The sequence below is a fragment of the Nuphar pumila genome, chromosome 8 (assembly GCF_984573655.1).
Source record: "Nuphar pumila chromosome 8, dmNupPumi1.hap1.1, whole genome shotgun sequence".
Lineage (NCBI taxonomy): Eukaryota > Viridiplantae > Streptophyta > Magnoliopsida > Nymphaeales > Nymphaeaceae > Nuphar > Nuphar pumila.
This window is the reverse complement of record NC_143256.1, coordinates 7,203,438-7,223,884: the sequence shown is the minus strand read 5'-3', so window position 1 is coordinate 7,223,884 and position 20,447 is coordinate 7,203,438. Positions and strand designations below refer to the sequence as shown.

Genomic DNA, 20,447 nt, shown 5'->3' with positions numbered 1-20,447 from the left:
TATCAGAATCGAACCTGTTCTTCACCGATCAGCTAAACCAGTTTCTTTTTATTTTTTAGGTTTTAAAATAATTAATAATATTTATCAGGGGTTTGATTGTTTAAACATTAAATGCATATTTTAGAATTGGTTGGACGGGACCCTGTAAGTAATCATTTACTTTATATCTGCATTTTCATAATTTTCCTCATTTTTCATTTTCTATGATTTTTGAACGATTTTTTTAAAACATAAAAAATGTAAAAAGGCCTATTCAAAATTATTTGATTCAATTCTGAATCGGCCGACTCCCCGCAGAAAAACAATGTGGTTTAGTTACTGATTTTCATAACATTGATCTACAATACTGATGTCAGAACACGGAGCTTTCGCACTAAAAAGACAATAATGCCAGAGAAAACAGTACGTAACTGTCTAAAATTAAAAACATGCCCGCTTTTCTGATCATGGATGAGCAGATTGTTACAACCAAACCATATCACACCCCAAATTCGTGACAGAACTAGGGTTCGTTATGAGCGGCTACCTCCTCACTGGTGGTGCAACACCTCTTCCAAGAGGAGCAGGGGCTCCGCGACCTGCAGCCTGGGCCTGCAAAAAACCAAAGAAGTCATCAGCGTCTACATTTTACAAGCCCAATCAACCTTGTGACATCCAAGAAGCAGAACACAGACGTTGTTAGATCCTAAAAGATTCGAATAACGAGCAAGAGCGAAAAATCATCCCCCTCTCAAAATTCACCCGAGTCTATCACAATAACCATCATATTCCAATAATCTTGCGGCTTTCATTGGATGCACTCTCAAGTGTGGTTGCATAAAACCATAAAAAGCAGATAGTTTTGAGAGAATCCACGAATAAAAAAATGAAGCTGCAGTATGGCCAACTACTTACAACATGAACAAACTGGAAGAAATTAACTTTTCAACACACTAAATTCTCAACACCTTACAAGAGTCGAACTCTGAAATCTTTTCTTAAGATCCTTCAAATCACCAAGTTGGACGCACATATTAAATCAGAAAAACTGTATGAGCCTATGCATTTAGTCCAATTAAAAACCAAATTCTGGTTTCGATTCAGAGATATGTCAACATGCAGTTTGAGCTACCAAGTCCTAGTGTTTCTGTTTATTTTGCAACCTTAAAGAGTTGTGAGCAGACTTTTCCTATTCACCAATGGTGGAGATGGCAAAAAGTGTGCATATTGGACACCAGCAGCAGACATTGGTAGGGAATCTAATTCAGAGAAGAAATAGCCTAATCTGGACAACATCGTTTCTCATGATCTTGAGTATGTGAATGGGTTAGAGACACTTGAGGCTACTCACTGAGAAATATATGACCGGATAAATAAAGCATAAGACAGATTTTTACCAGTAGGGACTGGTCCTCACAAATATAAACTGAAACACAACTTTTGGTGAAAGTTTTCTTTAGTTTGAACAAGGGTAATTCCTCCCAAAAAAAGGACATCAATCATCATAAATGATAACCACAGAGCTGCATCAAAAGATGCAGTTAATCGACAATTACTGAAATATTATGAGACTTACTCGTGCACGCATTGCAACAGCACGGCCACGACCAACTCCCAAAGAAGAGCCCTTGCCCTGCAATAAATTCAAATAATCAGTGAACCAATTAAACAAGAATCAAGTGGATAGGGAACAAGCAGTTTTATCCGTACCCTGATTCTTGCATCAAGACGCTTGAACATTGGAGCATTCTTCAGCATATCAGGTATGACCATGAACCTGAATAAATTCACTCTATGAGACCTCTATTATTAGTACAATGAAATATAGCATCAAATACTAAGAAATCAACCTGACTTTGCTACCACGGATGAAAACATGCTCCAACTGTGACACCCTTCCATCCTGCCAGTAAAAGCAAACATTCAGCAGAAGATACAATGAATATTTTCATGAAAAGGGTAATTAGTTCAGATGAAGTTTCTCTGTTTATAGACAGCAGATGAAAATTTGAGGTTGATTTGCTTCATATCAAAGAGTCACAATAGATCTGAAGTAGAAGATATGCCAATTTTAACACAACCTAGTATTAATTATTGCCACTAAGTAAAATGCCCAATTTTAGTTTTTAGGTACAGAACTTGCACAAAAATTGCTCCATAAAAAAATAGAAGCACTAAAAAGGTTCATTTGGAAAGAGTAATGATACATTAACTCCAAGACGAACACCTCGGCATCCTTACTGGCTGAGACAGCTGATTTAAAGGTTCATCATTTATCCAAATGTCCCACTAGAATGTTGACCTATCTTCAGGCTTAATCTCTCGTTAAAACGTCTGTAAAACCTTTGTCTAACCTTTCCAAATTCCAAAGCCATTATGCCAATCAGAAGAAGAGGTACATATTTCAGGCAATTCCACTAAGTACTTATTTCTGAAGAGTAGAGACCACTATCTGTCTATCTTGAACAACAACACTCACTCTGATTTGGAAGGATATTAACCGTGAAACCCCCCTCTTCATGAGACCCACTCTTCTAATCCCAAGGCTACATAATCTGGTAGGGAGGAAGACTAATCTCCAAGAGACCGACTGCCACTTATATGACTGTTGATCATTTCATAAGAATTTAAATAAAATCTTCGCCAGTATATTTTTTACCTGCTTGGGAATGTGAAACAATGGATACTAGATAAACCATGCTTGACAAAAAACTATTGGCAAACTAATTGTGCACACACACACGCAAGGTCTATAGATCAAAGAGTTGTCCCAAAATCATCAGTCTTGTGATAAGATTTCCTGACCTAGAAAAGGGCATCCCTAGACTTAGGGGCAAGAAGGATTTTACACAAATTCTTTTAAAAATTAATCTCAAACTCTCAATAAAGATGTGATTTTCTATCATTTCAATAATAATGATCTTCAAGATCCCATTAATTTTTCCCAAAAATCTGAAGGAAAGAAATCATGGTCGAAAAAGAAAACCCACAGTGAGATAGAGAATCTAAGGTTCATTTGGACCATTTCAAAGTGAGAAATGCTGGATTAGTGGGGAACCGAGTCAAGATTTTTGGATATCGGTCTCGGCCATATCTAGGTGAGGCAAATCTCAGGATTTTATATGTTTTTCAACAAATATCAAGAAAATCAAGGAATTTAAAAGATAAAACAAAATTCAGAAAAAATTGGAAAAAATATAGATTAAGCAAAGAATCCTTAATATGATAGAAAGAACATAGACAGACAAACAACAATTTGGTCTTAAGCATTGCATTAGACTAGATCTTCTAGACTTAGCAAATCACAAATATTACCTAATAGTGGTAGTGAAGATATTATCATGATATTATTGTGATAATATCATGATAACTATAAATATCTGATATTTTCAAAATATCGCCTATATCTGTGGGCATGTGGCTATGATTTATGCTCATTAACTTCCAAGCCTGAAGGATAGAAAAGATTTGCATGATCAGACACAGGGCCACAGTTGGGTTATCTCAACTAAAAGTATAACATTATCCGCAAATTTCATATCTATCAATGGTGGGATGCTCAAAAGGGTAGTTACTTTAATAAAGATCAAACCAACAAAGGCCCTCATTGTTAATGTCAAAACGTAAAGGGGATAGAGGATCCTATTGCCTTAATCCCTTGAATATGGATATTGTCCAGCCAGATTAACCACTGCTTGGGACCACTATATTTGTTGAACAGAAAACTTCCTAATCCACTTACACAGCACCATAGCCCATCCCCTCCATTCAAAATATCAAAAACTCTCAGTTAGCAATATCAAAGGTTCACTAGTCGCTTTCATTGAAAGGAATATGTTACTTCATCTGCAGTATTCCACTCTTGAATTTCACCTCCAAAGAGAAGAGCATGTTGATTTGATGATTTGACAGAATTTATGCCCTTTCCGTCAGTAAGGATACTAGTCAAAACTCAAAAGGCTGATTGGCTCTTGTTGAGATGACAGAATTTACTATCATCTTGAAGGCACTAATCAAAAGAAAGATTGGCCGAAAGAGACATATGCTGTAAGGCCTAACTGGTTGCTTAATCAATCATCACAACTCAACCATACAATACACAATCATCAAAATTTTTCTTCCTCCTGTTGTTCACCAAAGAGAGATCTTAGTTACCCTTGTATCTAACTACAAGCACTTCAGAGAGTTTTTATAGGTTAAGCAACAGATCCACTTTTTGTATAATAACAATCAGATGATTGTTCATAATTAAATTCTTTCATATATATATATATATATATATATATATATATATATAAGGGTAATGTTTGTTACCCTCATGAGTAAGGAACCCTCTAGTGAAAAAAATGCAATATTTTTGTTTTTTAAATTTTTCTGCACATCTTGCCCTCCAGATGTGATCTACATAATTAAGTTTAGTAGAAACTGACCTTCGGATCATGTTTTACAGATGTATATGTCAGATTTTATAAGGGTTGAAAAATCAACGGCCTACAATGTACCAAATTTTCAAACCTCAAAAAAACATATTTTTTACGTTAAAAACTATGATCTGAGGGTTGATTCCTACTATTTTGACCATGCAGAACACATCCATGATGTCAGATTTGGCCAAAAGAACCTTCTCCTATGAGTTCCAACTAGGGGGTTCATTACTCATGAGGGTAGCAAATGATATATATATATATATATGAGCAATCTGTATCATCAAATGGGTAAAGTATCTGAATAATTTCGGACACTTGTGTGCCACTGATCGCATGCGCGATCAGTAGCGCAGTTTTTTTTTCTTTTTGGGGGTTTTAGCAGCAGTCAAGAAGTGTCGCTAAAGGTCAATAATTCAATTTTTTTGGATGCCCATCCGACCCAAATTTGACAAAAACCCATTCAAAGATACGGGTTTTCGTGTGTAATATATACACACACACACACACTACAGTGTGAACCGCGATTTTCATGATTTTTTTTTTTGCCTCTCTTAAATCTAGCCATAGGAATGTGATCTACATGCTTGGTTTTACAAGGACTAACTCTTGAATCATCCGATTATGATGCATAAACAAGATTTTTTAAGGCTTTAAAATCAATGGCTCATAGTCTTTATAAATATTCAAGCATCCAAAAATCATATTTTTTCATAAAAATACACGTTCCAACAGTTGATTCTTAGCAAATTCATCATTCTGAACACATCTACATGGTTGGATTTGCTAAAAAGTGTTGGAAATACTCAATGCCCAGTTCACATGGTAATTCTCATAAACATAGTGACTAAAATATGGGTACTATGTGAACTGGGCATTTCCAACACATTTTTTACAAATCCAACCAAGTAGATGTGTTCGGCATGGTGAATTTTCTAGGAATCAACTGTTGGATTGTGTATTTTCGATGAAAAAATACAATTTTTGAATGCTTGAATATTTATGAAGATTATGAGCCGTTGATTTTAAAGCCATAAAAAATCTTGTTTGTGCATCATAATCGGATGATTCAAGAGCTGGTCCGTAGATCACATTCGCAGGGTTAGATTTTAAGAGGAAAGAACAAAAATCCATGAAAACCACGGTTCACATTCTCATATTCTAGTGACTATATATATAAAGAGAGAAAGATAGAGAGAGAGAGAAGGGATGGTCCCTACCCCTTTTTTTGGTAGGTCCCACAGATGTATTTATCATGTAGACACAAATATCAGTATCGGTGATATCTCAATAAGGCTATTTCTCAAGATTTTATAGGTTTGGTGATAAATCTTAGGACTTAAAAAATAACAAAAATAAGAAAATATTATGTTTATACAAAAAATACATATATAATAAAAGAAATAAGTAAAAATGCAAAAAGAAAAGAAAAGCATATTTAAGATTTAAAAAAGAAATAAAAACAGTAAAAATAATTGATAATATGGTGATAATATTGTGATAATCAATGTTGTCTATATTTGATTATCACAATATTGTTACTTTTAGAAAAAACGATATGATCGTATCGTGATACGAGTGTGCATTGTATTTGTATCATATGATACAAGCTTGTATCGTACCTTCGACGCACTTTAAAAATGTCCAGATTGTAATTTTTTCTTTTCAAGTTTTACAAAATTCTTGAGGGTTGATTCCCTCATTTGTGTAGATGCCATTACAGAGGTATCCACGCACCCTAAGAGTCGTGAGAGAGATTTGGAGGCCGATCCGTGCGCAAGGAAGATGGCTTTTGTGATTTCATCAAGAGCGCATTTACATTATTTTTTCAATCAAGGAAGTGGGATGAGGTAAAAACCCCTATTATTTGCTTCTTATTGAGTTTTTTTTAGAAAAATGACATCAAATGATCCGACATGGCAGTGGGGCACTCGAGTAATGAGTGAAAATCAATTTATGGTTGCATCTTGTGCATTTCATCATTGTTTCATGTGTTATGATTTTTTTGAATTTTTGATATTTTTCTGGTTTTTTAGAATTTTTTTTCAAAATTTATGATTTTTTACAATATGATATGTATCTTATTTTGGGCCTGGCCGATACAGGTTATGATACGATACTCACAACCTTGGTGATAATATCACAATATTATCAAATTGGCACTATCTTCCAAATATCATGATATTTTACCTATATTATCGTTTACTAAAAAAACAGTGATAATATCATGATATTTTGAAAATACCGCCGATATCTATGACAATGGTTTATCATTGTTTACTCAATAGGGAGCATGTATGTGATTAAGATTTTGTATGCTCAGATGTGTATTTTAAATAGGTAAAAATATCAGTGGTTGATATTATACTAAAATTTGATGATAAATTATTTACATTTTTTAAATCAAATCAAATTGAAAGAAAGCTTTTTTCAATAAATAAGCAAAGAATAAACACATCTAATGGTTCAGATCGAGCAAAAAATACTTGAAAGTATGATTTTTATAGGGTTCCTAACGGGACCCAACGAAAAAGGGGTAGAGAGAGAGACTAATGGGTAGGTGCTAAATGATACATGCTAAATGAGTTTTTCAGAGTTTTTTCATTTTATTTTTAAATTTTGATCGTACAAATGTGATCTATGTACTTGATTTTATAGGGATCAGCTCTTGAAGTGTTCGATTCCGACACATGGTTGGGTTTTTATAAGGTTCAAAAAATCAACGGTCCAAAGTCTTTGTAAATTTTTGAGGCTCCAAATATCATTTTTTTCATTGAAAACACATGATAAATCGACCGTGCCCAACACATTTATGGGGCCAGAACTGCGAAAAAACACTAGAAGGGCAGAAAAATCCATTTAGCACGTATCAATTTTGCACCTCTCTCTCTCTCTCTCTCTCTCTCTCTCTCTCTCTCTCTCTCTATATATATATATATATATATATATATATATATATATATATATATATATATATATATAGTGAGTGGTAGCTGCCTACCACTCTTTGTGCCTAACGCAAATGGACGTGCATTGAGCGTCCATTGCGCCCATACTAGACACTATACGTGCCGCCTGTGTATAAAAAGGCCTTTAGTATGCTTTTGAAGCATCACTAAAGGCTTCAGCGGCGCCTTTGAAGAATCACTAAAAGCTTCAACAACTTTTTTAATCTTTAGTGGCACTTCAAAAGTGTCGCTAAAAGCCCTTTTATACACAGAGCGTCTATTTTTGTTACACATAACAGACAACTACCACTTTTTGTATATATATATATAATATATATATAGGGAAGGGGCACCGTCCAACCAAAAGAATCTCTAAAATCTACAATTGATGATAATCAACAGCATTCCTTTTCTAAGGATCGAGTTGTTCATTGATAGAACTTTACATATTGGATTTTTATCATTCATTTAGTGAGTGACATGTTTTGGATTATTTATTTTCTATGTCTAGATGCGTTTTTGAAAGCACCATCGGCCCACAATACTTTGTATTGTAAAGTTTTATTGTCAGCTATGTAACAGGGATTCGGCTAGCAGGGTGCCGCACCCGCGTCAATGCGACTCGACGTGGGTGCGGTCAACCCGTCCCTGGGTGCATTGACCGCACCCAAGGTCATTTCGATCCATTTTTTGGATTTTTTTTTTAAATTGCCCTATAAAATGGGCTGCGGAATTTTAAAAAAAATCTTGGGGGGGGGGGGGCTGCCCCCTATAACCCCCGGCCAGGGGCGGCCCCCCCTGGCACTTTCAGCGGGACCCGCGCCGAGGGGGGGGGGGGGGGACCCCCCTTCTCTCTCTCTCTCTCTCTCTCTCTCTCTCTCTCTCTCTCTCTCTCTCTCTCTCTCTCTATATATATATATATATATATATATATATATATATTTACATTTTTGCCCCTGCCGCACCTCCGCACCCAAGGTTTTTGAAAGTGTCGCACCCCTGCACCCGCACCCATGTGACATAGATTGTGAGTCATCGATTGTTCACGTTTCGAAAAACATGTCTATATGTCGTAAAGCATATTTCTTACTAAATAAACTATAAAGAACAAATACATGAGGTCTGATCGATGAGGTGATCAAGTATTGGAGAAGGGGAGTCGTTCGATCGTTGTTGGTTGTAGATTTTGGATATTTTTCTTTATACAGAGAGAGGGGAGACCGTCCAACCAAAAGAAATCTCCAAAATCTACAACCAACGACGATCGGACGGCTCCCCTTCTCCAACGCTTGAGAATCTCATCGATCAGACCTCATATATTTGTTCTTTATAGTTTATTTAGTAAAAAATATGCTTTACGACATATAGACATGTTTTTCGAAACATGAAAAATCGACGGCTCACAACAAAACTTTACAATACAAAGTATTGTGGGCCGATAGCGCTTTCAAAAATGCATCTAGACATCGAAAACAAATAATCCAAAACATGTTGCTCACTAAATGAATGATAAAAATCTAATATGTAAAGTCTGATCAATGAAAAACTCTATCGTTAGAGAAGAAATGTCATTGATTATCATCGATTGTAGATTTTAGACCTTTTGGTTGGACGGTGCCCCTTCCCTATATATATACAAAAAGTGGTAGTTGTTTGACACTCTTTGTGCCTAACGGAAATGGACGCTCTGTGTATAAAAAGGCTTTTAGCGGCACTTTTGAAATGGCACTAAAGATAAAAAAGTCGTTGAAGCTTTTAGTTCTAAAGCGTTGTTGAAGCCTTTAGTGATGCCTCAAAAGTGCACTAAAGGCATTTTTGCGTCAGACACAAAGAATGGTAGGCAGCTACCACTTATATATATATATATATATATATATATATATATATATATATATATATTGGGGATTGTGCTGCCCCCTTTTTCGTTAGGTCACTGTTAGCACCCTCTAAAAATCATGGTTTTAAGTGTTTTATGCTAGATTTGAGTTGCTAGATGTGTTTATGATTGCTTATTTATCAAGATTTCAAAATGTGAATATTTTATTATCAAATGTTAGTTCAATATTAACCATTGATTTGTTTACCTCTTTAAAAGACACATTTGAACATAAAGATGCTTAATCAAAAACAAGTTTTCTATTAATAAACAATGATAAACACATCTGATAGTTCAGATCTAGCACAAAACACATAAAACTATGATTTTTGGAGGGTCCTAACGATGACCTAACGAAAAAAGGGGCAGCAGAATTCCCCCCCCCCTCTCTCTCTCTCTCTCTCTCTCTATATATATATATATATATATATATATATAGGAAAATGGGTCCGTAAATGGGTTTTTCAGGCTTTCTCTGGTGCTTTTTATGCGGGTTCCGGCCCCCTATGTCACACGGACTCGGCTCCAAGGTCGCCGCACCCGCGTCGACACGCACCGACACGGGTGCGGACACGGGTGCGGCTCGGACTCGGTCAACCCAACCCTGGGTGCGGTCAACGCACCCAGGGTCATTTTGGTTCATCTTTTGGAAATTTTTTTTTTTGAATTTTTTTTTTTTTTTAATTTTCTAGGCTACAGCTGTAAGGAAAAAAACCCATCACAACTAAAAAACCTGTACACTTTCAAGTTTTAAGTACAGAATGGGCACAACTCAAGTTTTTGTGGTTTTTTCCTGTATGAAGAAAGTGAATTATTACAGTGTATGAAGAAAGTGCCCAAAAGTGAATTATTCCTGTATGAAGAAAGTGCACAGAATGCCTTCACAACTCATCACCTGTCCCCTAATGGGCACAACTTTGACTGAGTCTTATATATATATATATATATATATATATATATTATTTTATTTTTAATATATATATAGCCGAGTCCCCGTGTCCAAAATTTTTGAAATTGCGCCGCACCCGTGTCGCACCCGCACCCGCACCCATGTGACATAGCCGGCCCCATAAATGTGTTGGGCATGGTCGATTTACTAAGAATCCACACCTGGATCATGTATTTTCGATCAAAAGAATGATGTTTGGAGCCTAAAAAATTTACAAAGATTTTAGACCGTTGATTTTTCAAACTTTATAAAAACCCACCCATGTGTTTGAATCAAACGCTTCAAGAGCTGATCCCTCTAAAATCAAGAAAATAGATCACATCTGTACGGTCAGAATTTAAAAATAAATTGAAAAAAGCCCGAAAAATCCATTTAGCACATGGTTTAGCATAGACCCATATATATATATATATATATATATATATATATATATATATATATATATATATATATATATATATATATATATATATATATATATATATATATATATCGAACAGTGTATTGTCGGACGGCCTTAGTGTCAAACAGCCATCAAACGAAGGCTGTCTGACCAATTATAAGTGAAATCAGACAGCCAGTGTTATTTGTTTCTTGCAGAGGCAGAATGGGAGGAGGAGAGCAGTGGGTGCGTGCTCCGATGAGAACACCCTTATTCAATCCAACAGAGTGGGAGGGGTGGGCTTTGATGGGGGTTTCGACAAAGAGAGAATGGGAGGGGGAGAGAGACGCAGGAGGGCAGAGCGAAGGTCAGTCCAGCTGACAAACGAGAGGTTTCAACATCGGTTGATTCTCGCAGAGAAGGGAAGGACACATAGCATGGGAAGCGAGGAGCTCTGGTCAGGCTGTGCTCCGCCAATGGAGCTCTGGCATCGGGCTCCTCAGCAAGGAGGGAGGAGAAGAGAGGGAGTGGGAACGAGAGAGTTTAAATACCCTTAACTCTAGCTGTCCGATTTCACCTAGCCTTCGTTTGATGGCCATCCGACAATACTCTCTCTCTCTCTCTCTTTATATATATATTTATAGTCACTAGATTATGAGAACTGGAAATATGAGAACTGATGTGTATTTTCATGGTATTTTTGTTCTTTCTCTTGAATCTAACTGTACGGATGTGATCTACATAATTGGTTTTATAAGAACGCGCTCTTGAATCATCTGATTTTGATGCATAAACGAGATTTTTTTAAGGCTTTAAAATCAATGGCTCATAATCTTTGTAAATATTCAAGCATTCAAAAATCACATTTTTTCATCAAAAATACACAATCCAATGGTTGATTCCTAACAAATTCACCATGCTAAGCACATCCACATGGTTGGATTTGCAAAAAAAGTGTTGGAAATGTCCATATTTCTAGTTCACATATTCTATTGATTATATATATATATGTTGTCTGTTGCGTGAACAATGTTGTTGGCAAATCATATGTGCAAGTTGTATCCACTTAACCTGATCTCATAGATGTGTGCAACATGGTTTGTTTGCTAGGATCGTGCTCTGGATCATCTTTCCCGATGTAAAAATATAACCTTTTGAGTCATGAAATTTGGGTACATTATGAGCTGTTGATTTATTAAGCCCTTGAAAAAACACTTAGGCCCTGTTTGGATGACGGGGAAAACCTGGTTAGGTTATATAAAGCCTGTGGGCTGGCCCGACCCGACTCAAGATTTTGTCAGGTCGGGTCGGGCCTTCTTCCGAAAACTAGTCCCCAAGCTCAACCAGTTTAGGGCAGGCCACGGGCCGCTCGGCCAATTGTCCAGCCTTAGACCTACAGAAAAAGTGAAAAAAAATAATTTTCTCTACCATATTGCATTTACAAACCAAATATCGATCTCAACAAGGCAAATCTAGCGATAATAAAGGTTTGATTGATAAATCTCAGAAAAATCCTCAGAAAATCTCAGCAATAAAATTTTTTATAAACATTTCAAAAAGCAGAAATAAGTAAGAAAATAATATGTTGGAAAGGTGTGGTATTCTGACATGTCTTTCATGAGGATATGTTATATTTCAGCCAAAATGGAGAAAAGAAAATAAATAAGACTGACTTGTCTTTTTTTGGTTCATTTTGGCGAAAAGGAAGATGTGAATGAAAGGGTAGAGATTCAAGGAGAGTAGGTTTAGCTTAGAGAGAGACGGTTTGGACAGAAGACATGAAAATGTGGTTGAAATTCCTTTTCTAGATCATGTGGAGGAACAGCCTGAGAAGAGAAGAAGTCAATTTTGATCATATTCTTTTGTCTGCTAAATCTGGCCACCAAAATTTAGAGTCTTCATCTTCCTTCCGTAATCCTCATCAGGTATGTAGAAGCGCCAGAACTTCAATTCTTCCTTCTCGTTTTGTATCCTATGAGTCTTTCTCTTCTCAACATCATGCATTTTTAGCATTAAATTATTCTCATGTTGAGCCTAAGCCTTATGTAGAGGTAGTAGGAAAAGAGCAGTGACAAAGAGCTATGACTGAAGAAATGAGTTTACTCTTATGTTGAGCCTAGGAATTGGTAAAACTTCTACCAAAGAAAAATATCGTTGGGAGCAAGTGGGTTTATAAGATAAAGACCAAGAGAGATAAGTCAATTGAGAGATATAAGGCAAGATTAATAGCTAAGGGCTATAGTCAACAGTTTGAAATTGATTTTACAGAAACCTTTTCTCATGTAGCTCATATAACAACTATTCGTATATTGCTTGTTGTGGTTGTAGTACAACAGTAGAATCTGTGGTAATTAGATGTCAAGAATGCATTCTTTAATAGAGACCAGGAAGAGGAAGTGTATATAGAACTACCACAGGGATATTCAAATCCAGAAGGTAAGGCTTGTAGACTTCGCAGAGCCTGGTTTTAAAAGTTTAGTTCAGCAATAAAATCACTTGTTTTGAGTAGAGCCATCATGACCCCGCCCTGTTTGTATCGTCCTCTATGCTTAGAAAATGCATATTACATCTTTATGTAGATGATATGATACTCACGAGAGATGACATGAAAAAAGTTAAGGAGACCAAGAAGTTGGCCAGCATGTTTGAGATGAAAGAATTGGGACGTTTGAAATATTTTCTTGGGCTAGAGATAGCATACACACCAAGGGGATTGTACTTGTCTCAACATAAGTATGCTACATATTTAGTGGTGAAGGCGAGACTGGAGGACGACTCAAAAAGAGTCAATTCTCCTATAAAAGCAAATTTAAAGATAAAGAGTCACAGATGGTGTTGAGTTAGAAGATCCTGTAGTATATACTACAGACAATTAGTTAGAAGTCTCATATACTTGACCACATCCCGGCCAAATATCACCTATGCAGTTCATGTAGTCAGTCAATTTATGAGCTCTTAGGACAGTTCACTCCATCATTGCACTCAAGATCATCAAGCATGTGAAAGACTCAATGCACTATGGTATATTCTTCTCATCCTTATCCGACACAGTGTTAAGAGCCTTTTGTGATGTTGATTTTGGAGGCTCTACTTAGGATAGGCTCTCCACTGTTGGCTTCAGTATTTTTCTTGGAAGCTCCTTGATTTCATGAAAAAGCAAGAAACAAGAGAGGATTGCTTTATCCACAACAAAAGCGTAATGCAGAGCAATGGCTCAAGTCACTGCTGAGGTTATTTGGATACAATGGTTATTGGATAAGTTGAGAATCTTCAGTGTGGACAAGACTCAGTTATATTGTGACAATATGAGTGCTATTCATATTGCAAAGAATCCTGAATTTCATGAGCAAACCAAACACATTGAAATAGATTGTCATTATACAAGGAGGGCTTAGGAAGAAAAAATTATTGTTTTAGAGCATGTGAGCTCAAAGAATCAGATTACAAATGTGTTTACGAAGTCTTTCTCCTTTGCATGTCAATTTTTTCCTTTCCAAACTCGGAATGATTCTGTTATATCATCCCAAGTGTTGAGACTTATGTAATATAAGTGTCTTACAGTTCTTATACTACCCCCTATAAACATTCTTTTGTACATTTCAATATATGTTTTCTTTATTGTTTCCTTTTCTTTGTATCATTGAGAGGATCGATCAACATAAAAAAGGTGGGACTCTCATTTTAAAGAATATTGAATGAAATAGAGAACTTCTCCTCTTGTGTGTTCTTGTGAAAACCTTAAACAAGAAATCTGATCAACCTTCACAAGACCAGATGTTGTGTATGCAGTGAACTTTAGTTGTCAAAGGTGCTAGGCGAAGCTTAGGCGGTGAGCCCCTAAAAATACTAGGCAAGGCCTAAGTGGACTAGGTGGTACCCTAAATAAATAAAAAATAAAAAACATACCAAATATGTAAACAAACTACTAAAATTAATAACAAACATGCATACAACATAAAATCAATCAACAATAAGCAATAAACAAATAATATGTTGTCAAACACTGTAAAGCAATTATATTACATAAAAACAATCAAATAGATAACTCATATGCTTATAGATTATATATGAATTAAGTATATATATATATATAAACTCAGAATATTGCAAATTTATAAAATATGTTTGTGATATGTTAATATATATAATTATATATATATATGTGTGCGTGCAACTGCGCATCAGACCAAGAGACTACCTCGACTAGGCTGCCTAAGCGAAGTGCCTTTGACAACTAAGCAGAGGGGTGAAAGGTGGAGGAAGAAGAAAAAAAATAAGGTAAAAAAGAAAAATAAAAGAAGAAAATGAGAGAATAAAAAAGGAAAGCATTTGGGGCAGGAGGAAGAAGAAAAAGAAAAAAAGAAAGAAAAGAGACAAAAAAAAATTAAAACATGGCAACTATGTCCCTACAACTTAGGCAGGAAAAGCCTAGGCACTGCTAGGCAGCCTAGGTAAAAAAACAGGACCCTATCGCCTAGACCCATAAGCCTAGGCAATGGCCCTCGGCCTAGGCATAGCTTTTGACAACTAAGCAGTGAACCAAGTATCGCAATTCATGCATCAACCAATAACTACCCATATAGAAGCAGTGACGCAAATTCTTAGATATTTAAAAGGTACCCTGAGGGATGGTTTGTTCTATAAGAAAAGAGAACATAGGAAAGATCTTCTCATAGTGATGGCCTATTCGAAAGCTGACTGGGCAGAGGAACCAAATGAGAGATCAATTTTAGGTTATTGTATATTTGTTAGAGGTAATATATTTTAATCTAGTTTCTTAGTTCGATCATAAACAATGGGCTATAGCACGATCAAGCATAAAAGCTGAATATCGAGTCATGGCAACAAAAACCTTAAAGTTGACATATATAAGAAGTCTGTTACATGAACTAGACGAGATAGTCCTTAGATCGGTTTTATTTTGTGTCAATCAGAGTGGCATCAAAATCTCATTGAATCTTGTTTATCATGGAAAGACCAAACATATAGAAATTAATTAGCACTTCATCAAAAGCAAAATTGAAAATGGTGAACTTGAGGCCAGATTCATTGGTTCAGAAAATCAGATTACACATCTCTTAACCAAGGGTTTGACAAAGCAAAGGTTTTGGCATTTTAAGTCCAAGTTGCCCATGGTGATTACCATGTACAACTTGAAGGAGGCTATTGAGAGATGGCGATATTGGATCTGGGTGGACCCGAATCGAAACCCAGATCTAGGATAGCAGACGTTACACCCTAATTTCCTTATTGTGTTGGGTTCCCTATTGTATTGGGTTTCCTTATTTGGTTGGGTTCCCTATTGTATTGGGTTTCCTTGTTATGTTGGGTTTCCTTATTCCATTATTACCCCTTGTAATTTTTATCTTGTAAAGTGTGTTATGGGCAAATACGAAAAGCTCACTTGTATTGTTTTCTATATAATGCAATGGATTGACTCACGTTCCCTCGTTGGGAATCATGGAATAGAAGCAGCAGCCTCAATCCTCTCGTCTTCGCTTCTTTTTCCTTGCCTATATTATGGGTCATCGTAAGGTACCAGTTCTAATATTAGGTGCAAGTGGAACTCTTGGTTTAGGAAGAGGCTCATCTGGAGAAAGTTTGCGGCTCAATTCCTCAAAGTAGTCCCCTTATTCCATAGGATTTTTCAACGTAGAACTTGGCAATGGCATACCCGTACCTCTTGGATAATTAGTCTAGTAGGAAGTTGTATTTATTATGCTGTGAAGCTGCTATGACAAACAGGTCATCTACTTCCAAAAGGATGAGATCTCTTTAAAGGTATCTCTATAGAGGGAAGAGGCCTTTCCCGAATTGGTCTACAGCTTCTATGGCATAGACTACTCCTGGATTGAGAATTGTCTTCACAGAGAAGTGAGATGGATGTTGCTAAAGGTGGAATAAGCAATCATCTTGGTCCATGATAGAAGTCATTTATCTCTAGGGGTATAAGTTATTCGGAGATATGATATCTAAGCAGACCCATGAGTTTAATGGCTCAAAAGAGATGGAACATTGCCCTAAAGTTGTAAACAGCTGGGACAAAATTGATTTCCTTTATGGAACATGTCTTTTTCTTTTTCTTTTTTGAAATCCGCCACTATTACTTTGATGCACATATTTGAACAACTACCTTCTCTTCCTTGTGGAAATATGATCTTTCCATGAACATTATCACAATTAGAAAAACAAAAGAAATAAAAACAGCTGCAAAAATCTATTTGTGTTGGTTGTCCCTGGTGATATTGATAAAGGTAAACGTGTGCACCATTGCATCTATTATAGCAACAAAATTAGCTCTTCTACCAACATATCTCCAATCTGTCTTGGTTAAGACAAGCCCCCATCTTGCTTAATTATTCAATAAGGCTATAACCTGCTTGTACTTAGTCAAGTGAAACCAGGAGGTTATCTAATGCAACCAAGCATATTTGTTAACTATCCTCCTTTTGAAGATGATTGAGTATTACAAATTCAGGAAGCTCAAACAAGCCCGAATTCAAGCCAATTTCCCATCCTAAGCCTGAATTCTTCCATAAGGGTGTATTTGAAATGGAGAACATTTGCAGCTTGGACAACCTGAGTGGAAAATGTTCTGAACGCAAGAGTCGCACCCTTGTGTTGCAACTCTTGTGTCCCATTAAAGTCAACAGCTGAGGCTGTATTCCATCCCGTGCTGGACATGTGTGGGATACAATTCAAACGCAGTACATCACCTGCGTGTGTACAGCAGTGTTCCCCGGAAGGATTGTACTGCGAATCAAAGGCACCCTAAAGGGGCATTTTGGAGTTTGGACAATCACACCTATCCAGAAATGTGGGATACAGTTCTATCTACAGAAACACATTCATCAAACGCACACCACTATCCACTAATTTGTACATTTCCACATCACGCTAAAGATAACGTTTAAATACCCATTTCAACATCAACCTTTGCATCGTTTGACGCCAAACTCACACCACTGAATCAACGGAACCGTTTCTTCCTCTTTTACACCCATTCATCGTGTACACCTTACCCCCTTTTGTAGATTTCCAAATCACGCTGAAGATCACACAAACGCCCACCTCAACCTCAACCCTCAATCAATCCCTACAACCCTCCACTCCCACACTGCTCCCCACTATCAACAGAACCCAAATCATATTCTCAAAACCTAATAGAGTGTTTGGATGGACCCATTTATCTTGAAATGTGCGATGAGTTGGAAAATTGCATTATAAACGAAAATGCAATTTCCCAGCTTATCACACTTTCTTGGATAAGTGGGGGAATCCAAACACCATCTAAAAGAATATGCCGTGGTTTTTCCTGCATCCATTTTTCCACGAAATTGGGTAGGTTGGGATTTTATGTGCTGTCGCAAAATGCAAAATCCCACCTAACCCTCGTTCTTTGGATAGGTAGGGTGACCCAAACACCCCAAACAATAATACAAACACAAATCTTGAAATCATGAGTACCCAAAACGATGGTTTGAAAGATATCCATGGGGGAGAACGGGAAACCACCAGTGATCGTTGACGCGTTCAGTTGGCGAGAGGGAGAGAAGGGAAAAGGAAACGAAAGTAAAGAAAGAGGGATGAAATACGAACAAGGAAGAGACAGAGACCTTGGCGGTGTAGGTGATGCTCTCGAGTTGGCAGTTCCAATTGTCCTCGCACTCGATCATGGAGCCTCTGTACAGCTCTCCGCTCTTCAGCTCCACCGTCACCACATGCCCCGCTGCCTCGTGTAGCAGCTTCACTGGAATGCCCAAGCTTCTGCTCATCGTCCTTTGCTTCCTTCCTTATTCTTTGCTTCCCTGCGAGCACCGAAAACTCCTCCCAAAGCCCTTGTCCCCAGTATTGCGGCGACAGTAAAAAGAGAAAGCTCACGTTATTTAGACTTAAATTACGGACCGAAACCTTTTTTTTTTAAGAAATAACTATAATGTGTAAAAATAGTACTTTTTCTAAAGTACCTTTAAAAATTGTCAAATTTGTATCCAAAATCTTTTATTCGTACGTGGCACTTATTGTCTTCGGTGTGAATTTTTCCCTAAATACGAATTCTGTTGTCTTCATCCAAAACTTCAACCATGCAAATACCTGAGTTATATGCATTAAAATTTTGTCAAATTTGCATAAAATAAGTACAAGCAAACTTTCTTTTAAACAAAAACTGACAAATATCATAAATACTTAAGCTACTTCGCATAAAAAATATAATAATATCGTATAAAAATTCTATAAATTTTTTTTTACTCAAACCCATAAACATTGCAAATACTTGAAATATCTCATATAAAAAATATAATAATATCACATAAAAAAATTATGATTTTTTTTTAACTCGAACCGATAAACATTGCAAATACTTGAGTTACCTCGCATAAAAAATGTAATAACGACGTATAAAAAATTTACAATTTTTTTAACTCTAACTGACAAGTATCGCATAAAAAATCTGCGATGTTTGGTGGTTCGAGTTTAAAAGAAAGTTCGCTCGCACATATTTTATGTGAGGTAACTCAACTATTTGTGAGGTTTGAAAGTTCGAGTTTAAAAGAAATTTTGCAGTTTTTTATATGCATTTCTGAATTTTTTATGCAAAGTAACTCAGGTATTTATGCAATTTGGAGATTCGAGTTTGAAAGACATTTCACAGATTTTTATGCGATGTTGTTATTTTTTTATGCAAAGTAACTCAGGTATTTGCGCAGTTTGTTGGTTCGAGTTTAAAAGAAAGTTTACAAATTTATTATGCGAATTTAATAATTTTTTATGCAAAGTAACTCAGAAATTGGCGATGTTTCGAGGTTTGAGTTTAAAAGAAAGTTTGTATATCGTTTATGTGAATTTAGTAAATTTTTTATGTGAAGTAACTCAAGTATTTGTGAAGTTTCGAGGTTCGAGTTTAAAAAAAAGTTTATTATTTTTTATTCAAGTGCTTACATTTTTTATGTGAAGGTTCGAGTTTAAAAGAAAGATCACAAATTTTTTATGCAAATTTCGTAAATGTTATTTGCAAAGTAAATCAAGTATTTACACAGTTTATGCAAAGTTCACGGGTTTGCATTTTTTATTTTTTAATAATTTGTGCGAATAAAAAAATGACAGTGAATCTAATTTACAAATAGATTGAATTTAATAGTGAATCAAATTTACATTGAACCAAAAAATGACAGTGAATCAAAATTACAATGAATAATTTTTTTACAATAAATTAAATTGATATCATTCATTAACAAATAAACCTTCTCATGCAATCATTCATTCCATTAATTTGTCGAGTCAAATTTACAATAAATCAAATTGATTTCATTCATTAACAAATGAATATGCTCATATAATCATTCGTTCAATTAATTTGTCAATAAATCAAATTGATTTCATTCATTAACAAATAAACATGCTCATACAGTCATTCATTCCAAAGACCTAGTGAGGTGATGTTGCCTCCTTTAAACTTGCATCGACAAGTTTAGGAAAAGTTAAGCCATGTGACTCTTCTCATATACAGTTCAATTTTTACAGTTTGATCTCCTTGTTCATGTCCACGTAGGGCATTAAAGATTTTTCTGAAAAAAACTTAATCCAGATTTATTTAATGATTTTTTTTTTCAAACTCGAAACTCCAAACATCATAAATACCTGAGTTACTTCGCATAAATTTTTTTCAAATTCGCATAAAAAATCTATGAAATTTATTTTAAACTCGAATCGACAAACTTCACAAATGTTTGAGTTACTTTGCATAAAAATTTAATAACTTTGCATAAAAAACTACGAAATTTCTTTTAAACTCGAACTTCTAAACTTTGCAAATACTTGAGTTACTTTACATAAAAATACGCATAAAAATATGTGAATTTTTTTCTCAAACTCAAACAGATAGATTGAG

General features: G+C 35.8%; 1 protein-coding gene across 1 annotated transcript; it reads right to left on the bottom strand.

Moving 5' to 3' along the window:
• Nucleotides 1-270: 270 nt before the first annotated feature.
• Nucleotides 271-18,422, bottom strand: LOC149829533 (small nuclear ribonucleoprotein SmD3b-like). The gene is made up of 5 exons (XM_090016010.1): nt 18,175-18,422; nt 1,830-1,882; nt 1,690-1,756; nt 1,556-1,612; nt 271-591 (listed from the first exon to the last, which is right to left on the bottom strand). Exons 1-5 carry the CDS (start codon nt 18,331-18,333, stop codon nt 523-525), a joined length of 405 nt encoding a protein of 134 aa, XP_089872136.1. The 5' UTR covers nt 18,334-18,422; the 3' UTR covers nt 271-522.
• Between the last annotated feature and the right edge of the window lie 2,025 nt (nt 18,423-20,447).

Bases quoted from the DNA above. Each gene is read 5' to 3' on its own strand.
- LOC149829533 (XM_090016010.1), bottom strand. From the start codon at position 18,333: ATGAGCAGAAGCTTGGGCATTCCAGTGAAGCTGCTACACGAGGCAGCG. The intron at 1,757-1,829 runs GTTGATTTCTTA...GAATTTATTCAG, and splicing joins ATCCGTGGTAGCAAAGTCAG to GTTCATGGTCATACCTGATA. The intron at 592-1,555 runs GTAAGTCTCATA...GGTTTTTTGCAG, and splicing joins CTGTTGCAATGCGTGCACGA to GCCCAGGCTGCAGGTCGCGG.